Source organism: Phoenix dactylifera, unplaced genomic scaffold, assembly GCF_009389715.1.
Source record: "Phoenix dactylifera cultivar Barhee BC4 unplaced genomic scaffold, palm_55x_up_171113_PBpolish2nd_filt_p 001592F, whole genome shotgun sequence".
Lineage (NCBI taxonomy): Eukaryota > Viridiplantae > Streptophyta > Magnoliopsida > Arecales > Arecaceae > Phoenix > Phoenix dactylifera.
In genome coordinates this window covers 19,807-35,002 of record NW_024068897.1, presented here as the reverse complement: position 1 = coordinate 35,002, position 15,196 = coordinate 19,807, and the positions used below count along the sequence as shown (strand labels likewise).

Genomic DNA, 15,196 nt, shown 5'->3' with positions numbered 1-15,196 from the left:
GAGAGGACTCATGGATTCGATGAATCCTGGGAAAAAGGCGGTTGTAACTGTATATTCTAATTTAGCAAGGAATACGGTTCGATTCCCCGGAGGATTACGACTCCGGAAGGAATCGTGGGCCAGCTGAACACCAAATTGCCGATTTTCTACGCGAGCCAGCCAAGAAAATGCAACCCCCGAGGAACCTGGGTTTCGATTTGGGTAGGTGATTTGTCCCAGCGGAGAGCCCAATGGCCGTCCATGTACCCAAAAAACTGACGGGGGCTAAATTGGCGTTGTGGCCACAATGTTATCAGGCTGCGTATTGGGGCCTCGTTCTCTACTTCCAGCCCATGATGGGTAGGCGCTAGGAGATCTGCCTTCCTCTCCCGAGAAGCGTGGACGCGAGCAAGACCCACACGTCACGCGACGGAAGCAAAGTCCAAGGGAAAACCGAGGGCTGGGCTTAGAATTATTATTATTATTATTATTATTAAACCTGAAATCTCATCTCCGTTGTCGTATAATATTCAACGGGCCATCCGGATCATGATGAAATAAAATAATGGGCAAAAGGTGCGAATAAGGCCGCAGAAAAGTATGCAAAAGAAAGCAGGAAGAGGACAAAAGTACGCCACATCGAGATATTTATTCCTTCCAACAATCATTAGCGAACAAAACGCTCTGATGAATAATGATCTTGAAGAATGATGAAAAAGGGGTTCGATTCCCAAATCAAGAAGAGAATACTGTAAAATTCTTAAAGGATAATATAGAAAACCAGAACGAAAGTTTCTAATGTAAATGCAATTCCACACACAAACACACACACACACACACACACACACAAAAAAGAAAAAAGTGAACAAAATCAAACCTGGAGCGCAAGAGCTGCATGCTGCAAAGCAAGAGGGAGGAGGCTTTCTACAGCTTACCTTTCAAAGGATCACCACTGGCGAAACAGAATCGGAGAGAACACTACTTTTCCCTACTGCTCCCCTACGCGAATATGCGGATGCAAAGAGGAGCGATCAGGACATATCAAGGCCGAAAGGTGATGCCTGTGAAGCGGAATGGAAAGTATTAGCTGTCCAGTTACTAAATTTATTCCAAATCTTCCTGACAATAGAACCTTCAAGGCTCGTTACGATTCGAAAGGGCCGACCGCAGCCTCCAATTACTCTCCTGATTTGGAAACAAAGGGCAAAATGACGCTAGAAAAAAAAGGAAATAGAAGCCATAGGAAAGTAAAGCTGGAAAGTATGCATAAATTTTTTTTGAGAGAGAAAAATTCAAATCCCCTACCAGATTCAGAATTCCCACATCCTCCATGAGAGCGAATTCCTTCGCATCCGCTCGAGCCTTCTCCCTTCCTTCCCCCAGAGCTGATATGGTAACGCGTAATCGAGCCAAAAGTCCAAAACGCCACTGCGTCTATCCTAAAATTATATAGAGTCTCTAACCAGACCGGTGACTTGTTACTTCACTCTATGTGCGGGTATCGTGCCTGCTGGCTTCTGGTTCTGGGGCCCGGTCGACTCTCGGAGATTCTCTTGGTTTAAGATGAAAAACCAACGGAACCGATAGCGGTTGGCAACGGGATGGCGGAAGGGAGGGGACGCTGACGTCGACTATCTATCGCTGAACACGCGGCTCAATGCAAGGTAGCGACAGCGATAGATGCGGCAGGGCCGGTTCCGGTAGAGCTTCGAGCAGCTTATAATAATTTATCTTATACGAGATAGATATTTAGTGCCGAGCAAATATATCTCAAGAGAAATTATCTTTAGTGATCAATTGGATCCAGAAAGTAGATAGATATGATTATGGTCATCCTCTCATCCGATATATGCGTAGACTGGCTCAGAAGATGAGCGATATTTAGGCAGCATATGTGTTCAAAAAGACGAATAGGACAACAGACTGGATCGACTTCTTTGTCGTCCGGGACTCCGAGAAGATTTTTTGGACATCCGCAGTAGACCTTTTTTTTTTTTTTGTTCTTTTTACTTTCTAATTTGGCAGGGTGTAAATTACTATTTTAAAAAAAGAGATAAAAAGAAAAAAAAAAGAAGAAGAAAGAGTACTCACTTCACCATGAAAGCAATCTTTTTCCCATCCTTATTACACGTCTAACATAACATGAGTACCAAAAACGTTCTAATCGCCATTGTAACGCTTATAACACTGACAATTGAAATCTTGGTTTCGGGGAAAAAAAATTACAAAGCACTTGGCCAGGTCATGGACCCATCCCATATCGTCCCACTTCTTGCGTTCACGGGGGACAAACACCGGACCATGACTAGTTTTGAGCTTTCCCGGAATGTGGATCGGAGTGCCGGCGCTTTTATCTTTTGGTTGAAAAAAATACTATTTTGGCTTCGTTTGTTTAGAGCATTTCAAAATTTGTTGTATTTTATTTTTTTTAATATATTTATACTAGGATACAGAAAGGTGGAGGAAACTCCTCGGAAGCAATCAAAACAATCATCTAGACCTAACTCCACGGTGCCTGAGTCCCCACCTGAAGATGCTGATGAAACTTTCGAGAAAATAAAAGGAGACGGGGCTCATCCCCAATGCAGTTGCCATGCTTGATGGGCTCTGCAAAAATGGATGGGTTCAAGAAGCAATGAAGCTATTTGGGTTAACGCGCGAGAGGTGAACAGTGCCTGATGTTGTGACTTATGCAACGGTTGGGGAGGGGTTCTGCAAAGCAGCAAAGTTTGACGACGATCGTGCCAAATGCCTTTATCTATGCAGTTCTGATTCAAGGCTTGTGCAAAGAGGGGAAATTGGAGGATTCTGTCGAGTTCTTCATTATTGGAGATGTGGGATGTTGCCGCTAGAATCGAACTGTACTTGGAGCTAAGATCAGTAAGTGTATCGATTTGAGCTCTAGAGTTGGTGGAAGCGTTTGGTGGCAAATAAACTTGAGCTCGGGCATAATAACCTCAAGTAAATCTCAAAATAGGAAAGAAAGTTTTCTTGCAGGAGACCCTCCAATACTTAAATTAGTTGGATTTTTTAGAAAAATAGTAAATGGTTTAAGAGGGAGTCAAAATATTAGGAGAGAGAATGGAGAAAAGAATATACCTAATGGTCCTTCATTTCTCCTCTTATATAGAGAGGGTCGGTGTCCTCTTATATAGCAGCTGCCTAGTCAGGCACATGGTAACAATCGTTCCGATTGTGCCGAGGTCGTGGCTACGTCCTTCATAGACATTCACTATCTTTAAAATGATGGACTTAAGTAGGAAACACATGGCTTTTCCCTATTGCTCAGTTTGGCTAGGATGGTATTTCAGCTAACTCTAACGTAGAACACGTCGGCAATACCAAGTTTAGGTACCTTGACCAAGATCAAGATCAGGTCGATGACTATATACCACATCATGAAATATTTACCAATCGTGACAACCTTAACCGATTTGGTTGATAGGTATTGCAGGGGGTGTGGCGTTGGGAGCTTGGTGAGAATGAGAACTTTTGAGGGAGAGAGGTTTTGCTATGGATGAGAAAGCTGTTAGGGAGCATTTGGTTAGGAAAGCCTCATTCTCGCTAAATTCTAATGGTTTGGGAGGCCATCTTTGGAAATAAGAACTTGCATTATAGAGGAGAGGCGGTGGGAAGGAGGAAGAGCGCTCTTTTGTTAGAATTTCGCTAGGAGAACCATGTCAGCTTCCATTTGTCTCAAAAAGAAAAAGGAGAAAGAGTCCATATTAGACAACTACTCCATATCAACTCATAAGCAGGCACATACGATGAGCTATATCTAAATTGGAAAAAGGGTGGACTATATTATAGCAATATGCAAAATACGGGGATTGATATTGCAGTAGTAAAAAATATAGAATAGTATCTGTAATTCTATGTGGAATATGAGGTGGTATTTTTTTTTTAAGTCTTTTCTTTTATAGGGATTCCTGGGCCATGAAAGAATTTTGGTGTCCGGTCAGCGCTTAAGCCTTTTAAAAGGGCTTCAGCTTCAAATTGAGCGACACTCTTCCATTCAGTCGGATATGGGACACTGAAGAGAACGTAGTGTTCCTATGAAGCGGTGGGACGGTGACGGAAATTGATTATACTGACCAGTCAAACCCAGTGCTTTAAAAAATGGAAGCATTGAAATCCGATCATTAATATTGGAAGTCCGTTGAGTTGTAGCCTTGGATCGCCGTGTGAGGCAGTGGTGGGAGAATGCGACGAAGGATGCCTTGTTTGCTGTGCCGACAGTCACAGGCAGAGGATTGAGGAAGAGTCACGACTAACGAGGAAGGTGAGACGGCCAAAAAAAAAAAAAGTGTAGGACTTAACTGATAGGAAGTCACACTGGTTTGAAAATCTCTCCCACTCTATCGTTGAGCCTAACTCGACGCTGGTTGTGATCGGACTAAACCGATCTCTTATATTTATTTCCAGTTTTCGGACGATTATTTTTTGAGAGGAAGTTTTTGGACGATAATGAAGGCATGGAGCCAGTGATCAGATTAGGACTAACGAATGACCTATGCATGTGATCTAGTTTTCTTATTTTTCTTTTTCTTCCCACGATTCTTAAAATACAATATAAAAATATAAGATTTTTTATATATACACACTTCAAAATATACAAAATTATATAAATATTCTCATAAAATTACTATTTGCGTGTGTACTCCTATAAAATACTTATTTTTTATATATGTACCAATACCATTTAACATCGTTAAAAATAAATAATTTAAATTTAAAATGACCAAAATATCCTTATATGTAGACGCGCATAAAAAAAATATAAGGATATACATGTAAATAGCAATTTTGCAAAAGTATTCATTCAATTACGCATATTTAGAAAGGTATATACTTGAAAAAATCTAATAAAAAATGATCAAAATTTAATAAAGACAATTTAGTTGTTCTTAATAAAAGAAGATGGCAAAAAAAAAATAATATTATCGTGTCATATGATATCATATTAATATCAACTCTTATAAAATAGATCATGTCGCTTTTATAAAATTCTCGTCTGAAAATCAAACAACAACTCAACATATTTTACTAATTTAATTACTAAAACATATTTTACTAATTTAAGTATATATATTTAATTTAAATTTGATACGCAAAAAATTGACAATGTGGCCCAATCTTTTTTTGATTTGTTGATCCAATTGAGTCATAAAGCTTCTATTTTAGTTGTGTACAATGGATACAATAGATTTATAGAATAGTTATTGTGATCCAAATATGTAGCAATGATAGATCTCACATCGCTAATGCCGGATGCTTCCATTGACTAATCTATTGGAAAAAATAAATAAGTAAATAGTTGATTGCGGCACGTGGAGATGCATGATTTCGAATTAGATTGCTCATCATCGTATTTTTGTAATAATCCTGTTAGCCCCTATCAAACGATGGAGGTGGAGTGTTGGAACGATGAAGCTGCCTATCTTCTAATTGGTTTTCTTAGTTCATAATTAAAAAATAAAAATAAAAAATAATACCAAAAACATATTTAATATTATTTTAATTTTTAAAAATATTTTATTTTTTTATAGAATTGAAAGTAAGAAATTCTTACTTTTAGTATTTTTATAAACAAGAAACTTATTTTTCACTACCATTACTAATATCGCCTCCACCATTACCATCTTGCATTAACACCATCACAGCCATCACCTCTGCCACCATTGCTATTACCATCGCATCATCATATTCACTATTGCCACCATTGCTCCACTTACCGCATCATTGGCATCTCTATCTCATTTTGTTGTATTATTGTCGACTCTGCAGCTTCACCGATATCCCAACCACTATCACCGTGCCATTGTAGCAATCGTCGCCACATCCATGATACTACTACTACCCCATAGCCAACACTATCTTTGTCTTTGTTGTCTTTAACACTGCTAGCAGTTCCACTGCCACCACCATCATATTTATGTTTCTAAAAATAATAGATTATATCAAAAATTTTCAAAAAAGATGAATATATTTTTCTGATTTTAAAATATAAAAATTGAAAGTGGCACAAACGGCATTTTAGAAATTTATTTTGCTCTAAAGATAAATGGGTCCACCATGTAAGTGTGGGAAACTTGTTTATTTATGTGTCACTGTATCAAGCCACTGCTGAGCTAGAGATTTTAGCATGGCACCCTTGTCTTGCCTGGAATCGAACGCAATGCGCTCGGATTCCTTCTAGTTTCGACGTCAGTCTTTATTTAAAAATGTTACATTTGAGAGCACTTGCTCCCTGAAAAGTCACCAAGCAGTGCATTGCTATATATCTTACCAACATCTTTTCATAGAAAAAAACACTATTATTGTCATTTAAGGTTATCTAATATTATAATCGATGAACTAAAGAGGGACGTATCGTTGTGTTTCATATAGGGACAATGTAATAGTTCTCTGGTCGGTGTGAAAACACCAAATTGAGATTTTGTTTTATAGTCAACAACCAGCCAGCAGTCCGAGCATCCTAACAATTTCAATTGAGAAGCATGGATTTGCAAAGCGTGAGATCCAACAACCAGTTAGTTTTCTGTCAGTGGCGTCAATGGTTGAGGAGCTCTCACCACCGAGCTTTCACCAGATGGATAGCTTAGCTTCGAAACTAGCACGAAATCTCCCCCGTATACTTCGGATAGGCACATTTCAACCATATTTTATCGAGCAATGCATTGACGGCACAAAGCCATTGTCGAGTTTTTGGTGAGCCTAGCCTGTCCCCACGATTTGTGATGGAGCGGGCGCGGGCACAGGCAGCTGAGATTTTTCAGGCAGGTCCGGATCATAGACCTTTGACAGCTCAGGACATCTGGGGCTCCCATGCTGCTTTGGCAGTCTCTCATACGGTGTTTTTCACCTGGGAGCCCCCACCCCTAAGCTTCCTCAAGGTCAATTTTGATGGCTCGGTCCGGGATGGTGGCAGGAGGGGAGGAGCAGGGTTGTTATCAGGGGCCGAGTTCCAGCACGGTGGCAGCAGGGGGTTGTCAGATCTTTGACACCTCGGTCCCTGGGGCTGAGCTACGGGCGGCTTGGATGGGCTTACGATATGCACGACATGTACTTCGGGCGAGTTCCATTCTCTTGGAGGGTGACTCGACCACGGTGATTGGCTGGGTCCGACAGGGCCCCCACAGAGGTGGAGGGGCTCATCCTTTGCTCCGTGATATATGGTTGATGGTGAGGGAGGGGTGTACTTTTCAGGCTAGGCATATATACCGTGAGGCAAATGGGGCAGCTGATTGGGTGGCGTCGTATGTGGCGAACCACTCAGGAAGCACCCTATGGGTTGGGGTGGATGACTTGCCCGGTGCATTCCGGGACCTTTTGTTTGCAGATTCTGCTGGGTGTATTCGTACCCGTGTAGTATGATATGCCCGTTGCTAGCAAAAAAAAAAAAAAAAAAAAAAAAAAAAACATTCCGTCCGCAGCAAATTTTGTCACAAGTCGGCAGGCGGGGCCAGTGGGCATGCAATGCTTCACCTCTGAAATGAAAGTAAGTAGTGAGGAATATTAGTCCTCACATTTGCCATCGCATCATTGTATTCTTGTGGATAAGATAGCTCTATCTTGGTTGCGGTTGCTCGATTGATTGCTTGAATGGAAGAGCAGGCCGGGATATATTGATCCTTTCCACCCACGCCTTCAGCTACCGATCGAGAAGACGACACCGACCGGAAGGCAGCCACTAATTAACCAGGGATGACCTAATTGCTACCTCATGCTAGTGATACGTACCGGGTCGGTTCTTTCCATCCAAGTGCACCATCAAGCTAGCTAGGGAATAGATTTAAAGACAAGCCATCCCAAGACTCGTTTTACACGTGGAAAAAATTTCTATTTTGCTAGAATATGATGACGGAAATATGGTTTTTGTATGTTTGATTGGCCATATAAAAATGGCATACTGGCTTATATTTGATTGATCATTTATGTTTTTTAAAAAAAGATAAAATATCTATTATATTTTCAAAAAAATGAAAAGATCTTACTTTATTTTATCTAAAAGATTGAAAATATTATATTATATTCCAATTTGCAGTCGGTAAAAATTAGACTTGTCGGTGTCTAATATAAATTTTTCTGTTGTTCATGTTTTTATTTTTTTATTTTTGCCACGAACTAATTGGGTTCCTAATATCAAAATTAACCATGTCTCGTGAATGCTAACTTGTTTACATGAATTGCTTCGACAGGAAGCCGATCTTTTAACCAATGGAAAGCGACATCACGCGCCAGCGAAGATACATACGAACTTTATGTGGGATTCAAGTAATCCCGAGGTAGTGTTTGGTTATTCCACCAAATCCTTGTCGATCAAGGTTCCCGGCCACCTAAAATTAAAAATGACCTGGCAGCTAGAATCCCCATCCTCTTATAAGGATGCGATGGCCGGTCCTTCGTATGCAAAGCGATTGTACCCCACACACACACACACAGAGAGAGAAGAACAGGGAAGATGTTGTCCTTTATCAGAGCCTTGGTGCTGGCGGCATGCTTGCTTCCAGTGCTCGTTGATGGGAGGACTCGACACTACAAGTTCAATGTAAGTAGTTGCCTTCCAAATCCAACCTCGGTCGCATTGTAAAGGTGCAGCCATGAAATTTGCTGACAATATGTCATGCTTCGTTGTTTCTGCATTAATAACTTCTCGATAGATCCCGACTGCGTCGCTGGTGGTGGAGAAGATGCACTATAATAATTGCATGCTTCGTTAACCTATGAGTATTACATACCCAAGTAAAACATTAAAATTAACTCTCTTTTTTTTAAAAAAAAGACTGTTATATCTAACAATGCCCATACTTTTTGAACTTTTTCTCTAATCTTTTACCTTTTGTGACGAAAGTCTTCCACATATTCTTATTCATGACCCCACATCTGTTTTCCATCTTTCTGAGGGGACGATCCATTATTTGGGCCGGTAGGTCAGCCCAACATCTGACCATATTCAAAAGCTAATCATGGATCAGCTTTAAAACCAACGTTTTTAAACTACCACGACGGGCCTTATGCAGGTGGTGATGAAAAATGCGACCCGTCTCTGCTCCACCAAACCGATCGTGACCGTGAATGGCCGATTCCCAGGCCCGACCCTGTATGCTAGAGAAGGCGATAATGTGCTCGTCAAGGTTGTCAACCATGTCAAGTACAATGTTACCATCCATTGGTGAGTACTCTTCGTCCTCGTGGGGATCGAATCACAAAACGGCTCACTTAAGACAGATGATAAAAGATTTTCCGAACTAATGAGGCGTCGTAAATTGGGCCTGCAGGCACGGAGTGAGGCAGCTTCGGACAGGTTGGGCCGACGGGCCGGCCTACATCACTCAGTGCCCGATTCAGCCAGGCAACAGCTATGCGTACAACTTCACCATCACGGGCCAGAGGGGCACCCTCTTCTGGCATGCGCACATCCTATGGCTCAGGGTCACCGTTCACGGTGCTATCGTCATCTTGCCCAAGCTCCATGTTCCCTATCCCTTCCCCACTCCACATAAGGAGGAGGTCATCATCTTGGGTAAGTCGACACCTCGTATCGTTTACGAATTATGAATCCGATCCTCCCTGATAAAATTACAATTGGCAGAAAAGAGGTCAGTTTCCCACTAATAATGGTTTCCTTGCTGCAAACTCCAGGTGAATGGTGGAAGTCGGACACGGAAGCCGTCATCAACCAGGCTCTGAAATCCGGTCTCGCACCCAATGTCTCCGATGCTCACACGATCAACGGTCATCCAGGCCCTATGTCCGCTTGTCCTGCTTCCAAAGGTAGTATGCATGCTTGGGTTTTTTTTTTGTTCTTCCCGGAAGAAGGGATTCATTCATCAGTGGCAAATGCACCTTAAGCAGTTTAGTCTGATGTGGACCTCGTTGCAGGGTTCCAGCTAAAAGTGGACAGCGGCAGGACATACATGCTGCGAATCGTCAACGCTGCTCTCAATGAGGAACTCTTCTTCAGGGTGGCCGGCCACCAGATGACCGTCGTCGAGGTCGATGCCACCTACACCAAGCCCTTCAAGACCGACACCATACTCATCACCCCGGGCCAGACCACCAACGTCCTTCTCACCGCCGATCAGGGGGCCGGCAGGTACCTGGTCACCGCCTCCCCTTTCATGGACTCCCCGATCGCGGTGGACAACCAGACCGCCATGGCCGTCGTGCACTACACCAACACCGTGGCCGCCTCCGCCCTCACCGCCATCAAACCACCACCTCAGAATGCGACCCCTGTCGCCTCCAACTTCATCGATTCCCTCCGCAGCCTAAACTCCAAGCAGTATCCCGCCAGAGTGCCATCGACGGTGGACCACTCCCTTCTCTTCACCGTGGGTCTGGGCGTCAACCCGTGCCCGACGTGCGTTAATGGGAGCCGGGTCGTGGCCGACATGAACAACGTGAGCTTCACCATGCCGACCACCGCCATCCTCCAAGCTCATTATTTCAACGTAAGTGGGGTGTTCACCGACGACTTCCCGGGCAAGCCGCCGATAGCTTTCAACTACACCGGCAGCGGCCCCAGGAACCTGGGGACCATGACCGGGACTCGGGTCTATCGCCTTCCTTTCAATTCCACTGTGCAACTGGTTCTCCAGGACACGGGGATTATCGCACCGGAGAACCACCCCATCCATCTGCACGGCTTCAATTTCTTCGCGGTCGGAAGGGGTCTCGGGAATTATAATCCAAAGAGGTCTCCCTCCAAGTTCAATCTCGTCGATCCCGTTGAAAGGAACACCATCGGAGTCCCCTCTGGGGGATGGACTGCCATAAGATTCAGGGCGGATAACCCAGGTCTGTAAAATGTTCGCAAATCATCATGTTATATCAGTTAGTGAAGGAGTTTTCAGCCTGGATATATATAATTCTTATGCTTTGCCGTGGATGCAGGTGTTTGGTTCATGCATTGCCATTTGGAGGTGCACACAACGTGGGGGCTAAAGATGGCGTTTGTGGTGGACAACGGGAAAGGGCCGAACGAGTCTCTGCTACCGCCCCCGAAAGATCTTCCACCTTGTTAGGGACGGCCCAAGCCCACCTAATAAAAATCATGCTCTCTAATTTTCTCAAGCTAGGATCGGGGGAAGAGCCAATGTCCGGAAGAGGAGTCGTTCAGTTCCGTGAGAAAGAGGGGGACGGGAATAGTCGTAGAGGTCCAAGGGTGAAATAATCTAGGACTCCTTTTTAATCTTGGAGTGCTTTTCTTTTTTCTTTTCCTTTTTTCTGGATTGATTGAATTATGTACGAATATAATTTGATCGTTGTTTGAATGCAATTGTCAACAATTTAAAGGATAATGAAAGACATTATTGACACTCATCAATGCGTAATCTTATGCTTCTTATGCGAAATCTACTTCAAACTTGGGATTATTACGAAAGAAGCATGTTTCCATGGAGATTTACGGCCTCGTGTCCAGATATATATCCTTATGTAATGATTCTAAGAAACACATCTATGCATCTTCTATCAGCAGAAAACCAAAACCATTTTGTAGCATGTTATAATTAGGTAAGTAAAAAATGCAATAAAATCCATATGAAAAATATGCTAAAAATGCAGCCTCTCCGGTTTGAGTTCAGAAATCCGGCACATGCAGTCGTGCGCCGAGAAGATGGCATGGCGGTCAAATGGGCTTTACCATCCTGTCGAACTTCCTGATGAATTTGATAGCGGAATAAGAGTTGCTTTTCTAATTTGTGGAGACGAGATATCTTGGTAATTAAGCTGATGGGTCAAAGCTCCGTTGACAAGTTTTATAATGCTGTCATCTTATGTCAGCTCGGACCATGTACTTTTGCAGCTGTCATGAGATTGGCTTTGCGACATGTATGATGGACTTGGCTTGTGGATCTCGGTGTAATGGCCGGTGTTCTAAAGTCAACTCCCGGGGCTACATACGTCATATAAAATGAAATAGCCGAACCACTTCCATGATCATGAGTCATCGACTTTAAAGCAGCATTTGGATGGGGAACGAGAGAGGGATAACTCCCCTATTCGCTCCCTTATCCAGCGGAACCATCCGTTAGACCCTGTGGAATAACCTATTCCCTTGTTACGATGCATAAGAAGATATTCCCGACACTTGAAGAATAAGTCTATTCCATATAAAAGGATGGAATAGATCATTTCCTCCCACATCATAAGCTAATTGCTATATTATCTCTCCATTTTTTTTCTTTCCACTGTTAGGTATACAAGAAAAAAGGGGAAGGTAATTTTGTCTTTGCGACAAAAATCAAAATTATCACGAATTCCAGAGCATATTAAATATAATCTATTCCCTCGCTTTATTCCCTGCAACTTAATGTCAAAAGGCACTTATCCTGCAGAATAAATCCACCCCTTTTTACAGTCAGTGCCCCAATAACTTTTTTCATCCTCTAAATCGAAAAAAAAAAGAACAACTATTTTGTTCTCTTCAATTTTATTCCGTGACTAGACGCAACCTAATAAATCAAACCATCCTGCACATCCACTATGGGCTTGGAGTGCTGAATCGCTGTCACAAAATGGATTCTTATGATTAACGGTACGCTAGTGGACTAGTTTGAACCCAAATTGCATCAGATCTCAAACTCAGTTCGTGCATTAGGGCGACAAATTGTTTCGGTGTCCACATCCCCATGAGTCCACTGGGCTTCCTCTGGAATATAGTTTTTTATATTGCGGGCCCACTCGTCGGCACGATTCTAAGATCCTTCTCTCATTACGCTAATAATAGTGGAAGGAAAGAAGAACATCATCTCTTGGTGTGAAGTGAAACAAATCGAGGAAAGCGAGCTGTTTCTATTGTTTCCCAACCAAGAAGGCTCTTAATTTGGTGAGTGCACCAAAAGTCCAACAAGCTTTTCGTGAACAAGAGGGTGTCTGTGTTTGAGTTTGCCTTTACCTTTGTCTGCGTTTATAAGAGTGGGGAGATGATGATGAGCTGGGCTTCATGGTTTTCTGATGATGGGGCAGCAACCCCACGCCCACCTTCCCCAAGTGGATCCCAACCCAATAACGAGAACAGGCTGGACCACCTCGAGTCCCCAGCCCCCCTCTAGTTGAATAGCTGGAGTGGTGGCCTCCTCCACTTAATGCACCCCCCACGGGCAAGGGGAATCTTCTCCTTTCCCCGTCTTATTGGATTAGATGTGATGGTACCTTAACTCCCAGCTTAATGGATGGAATGATGTCTGTATCCGACTCAATTAGTTTTTTTGAAACTCTGTTAATGGCAGCAGCTTAGAGGTGGCAAAGATCGGCATCACCAAAAAAAAAAAATAATAATAAGGTCAGAGATGGCGGCAAGGAACATTGATTTAACTACTAAAATGTGATCGATCTTAAGTGCGGAAACACGGCTAGCGGAGCGCGCTAAGTGCTAACCGCCCAGGGTGCCCTGCGGGGCGCGGTGTTGCCGCGGTCTTCGGTGCCTGTTGTTGATGACCGTCCATTTTTTTTGATGGCGACTGCAGCACTGAAATCCTGCACCGCAGGGGATTCGCGCTCGAACGTGACACTTTGGCCGTCCCCAGTGTGCGGAAAACCAAAGATTCTTTTCCATTTATGGAAACAAGGTAGGGCCCACTCCTGCCATTTTGCTGCATCACGCATATGGTTTCCTGACCGTTCGTTAACGAGAGGGTCGCTAAAGAACAACGAATTTAGAGACCACGGGCTTCACGCCCTTTAACCTATTCACCCGGGACCTCGCAATTACCGGTGGGGATGGGACGGGACGGCATTCAAATCGCCCAGTTCCTGTATTAAGTTCGATCTGGACGACCGGAGATTCATGATCAGAATCATTAAATGCGATCATCGCGGCTGGATCTCCGATCATCCGATGTATACTTCTATCGATACCTAGAATTGGAAAAATATGAACTCATAATGGTTACGGTTAGACCTACCATTCTACATATTAAATGGATTCTCTGACTCGAAAGCCACGCGGTGAACTTGCAAGTTGGGCGGATGCCATCGCGGGCCCTATTCAGATTATTATAACCAGTTTTCATAATTAATAAATAAATAAAACACCAACGGCCCTATAAAGATTTTTATGATTATAATTTAATAAATAAATAAATAAATAAATACGTTTTGTTTGGCATTTTGTTTCCTTTTCTCCATAAAAAAAAAAAAATCTGACCCAGTTTCATATACAGGTACAAATTTCCATAACCTTTCCTTTTCTTTGTTATAAGTAAATAAAGACCAAAGCAGAATGGCGGCCAATGGTGCCTGCAAAGGACACAAACTCATCTTTAGCAAAAAAAAAAAAAAAAAAAAGGACGCAAACTCATTAATGTTCTTGGTCATGGTTTTGACGCTTCCTTTCATTATTATGTACTTCACTAGCACATGACTATATTGTTAATCGTCTAATAATTCTGCTGTACACATGACTATAAAGATTTATTTTATATCAAATAAAACCCACCTTATTAAAATTAGGTTGGATTGAATACATAAAGAGATAGGGCAAATTGCCATATATATCTGCTGATCTTGTAAAAAATAGTTGGTCTGCGTGATATAAGTTCTCCTGTATTCATCATGTTTTTCCAAAGTGTTTGGGTTGATTTATTTGTTGAAGTTTTTTTTTTTTTTAAGGTAAAGATTGATTTGTTGAAGCTCATAGGCTCTCCTATAGCAAAACTTGTCCAGGTTGAACTCCACATGTTCGAACTATGGGGTTCTCAACTTTTCATGTTTGAGAGCATTGGGACGGGCTCCAACCAAATTAGGAACCCAAAAAATGGCGATTAATATTAAAATCATGATGTGGTGTCTACGTTTAGCTCAAAAAAAAAACAAAATTAAGGTGTTATCTTTCAACTAAAAAGACTTAATCATAAGACCAACGAGCTAAGCATGTGATCTTACCACCCTGAGAAATAAAAAAAATATCTTTTTATTGATTCTAGATTATATACCTGATGTTTTAATTCCATACATAAAAATTATTATATTGTAATCTCGAACTTACATATTTTGTTAGGTCAAAAATGTGCAATGGCATGGCTCTTTGCTCATGTAAATCTGAACCATTTGAATTCATAAAGCTTTTTTTTTTTTTTTGCAGTTATTGTATTTTGCAGGTGTTGAATTATATTTTAGGGCCCATAAGTGTATAAATATTTGGCACAACAATTCCAAATGCCACGTTACTTGCAAGAGATCCAATTATTTGTATGTTTCGAAACCACTT

General features: G+C 42.1%; 1 protein-coding gene across 1 annotated transcript; it reads left to right on the top strand.

Annotated features, from left to right (window-relative positions):
- Positions 1–8,400: 8,400 nt before the first annotated feature.
- On the top strand, positions 8,401–11,311 carry LOC103704059 (laccase-22). The gene is made up of 6 exons (XM_008787201.3): positions 8,401–8,530; positions 9,003–9,154; positions 9,261–9,505; positions 9,625–9,756; positions 9,865–10,782; positions 10,879–11,311. The coding sequence occupies exons 1-6, from the start codon at positions 8,444–8,446 to the stop codon at positions 11,007–11,009; spliced, it is 1,665 nt and encodes a 554-aa protein (XP_008785423.2). The 5' UTR covers positions 8,401–8,443; the 3' UTR covers positions 11,010–11,311.
- Positions 11,312–15,196: the final 3,885 nt, after the last annotated feature.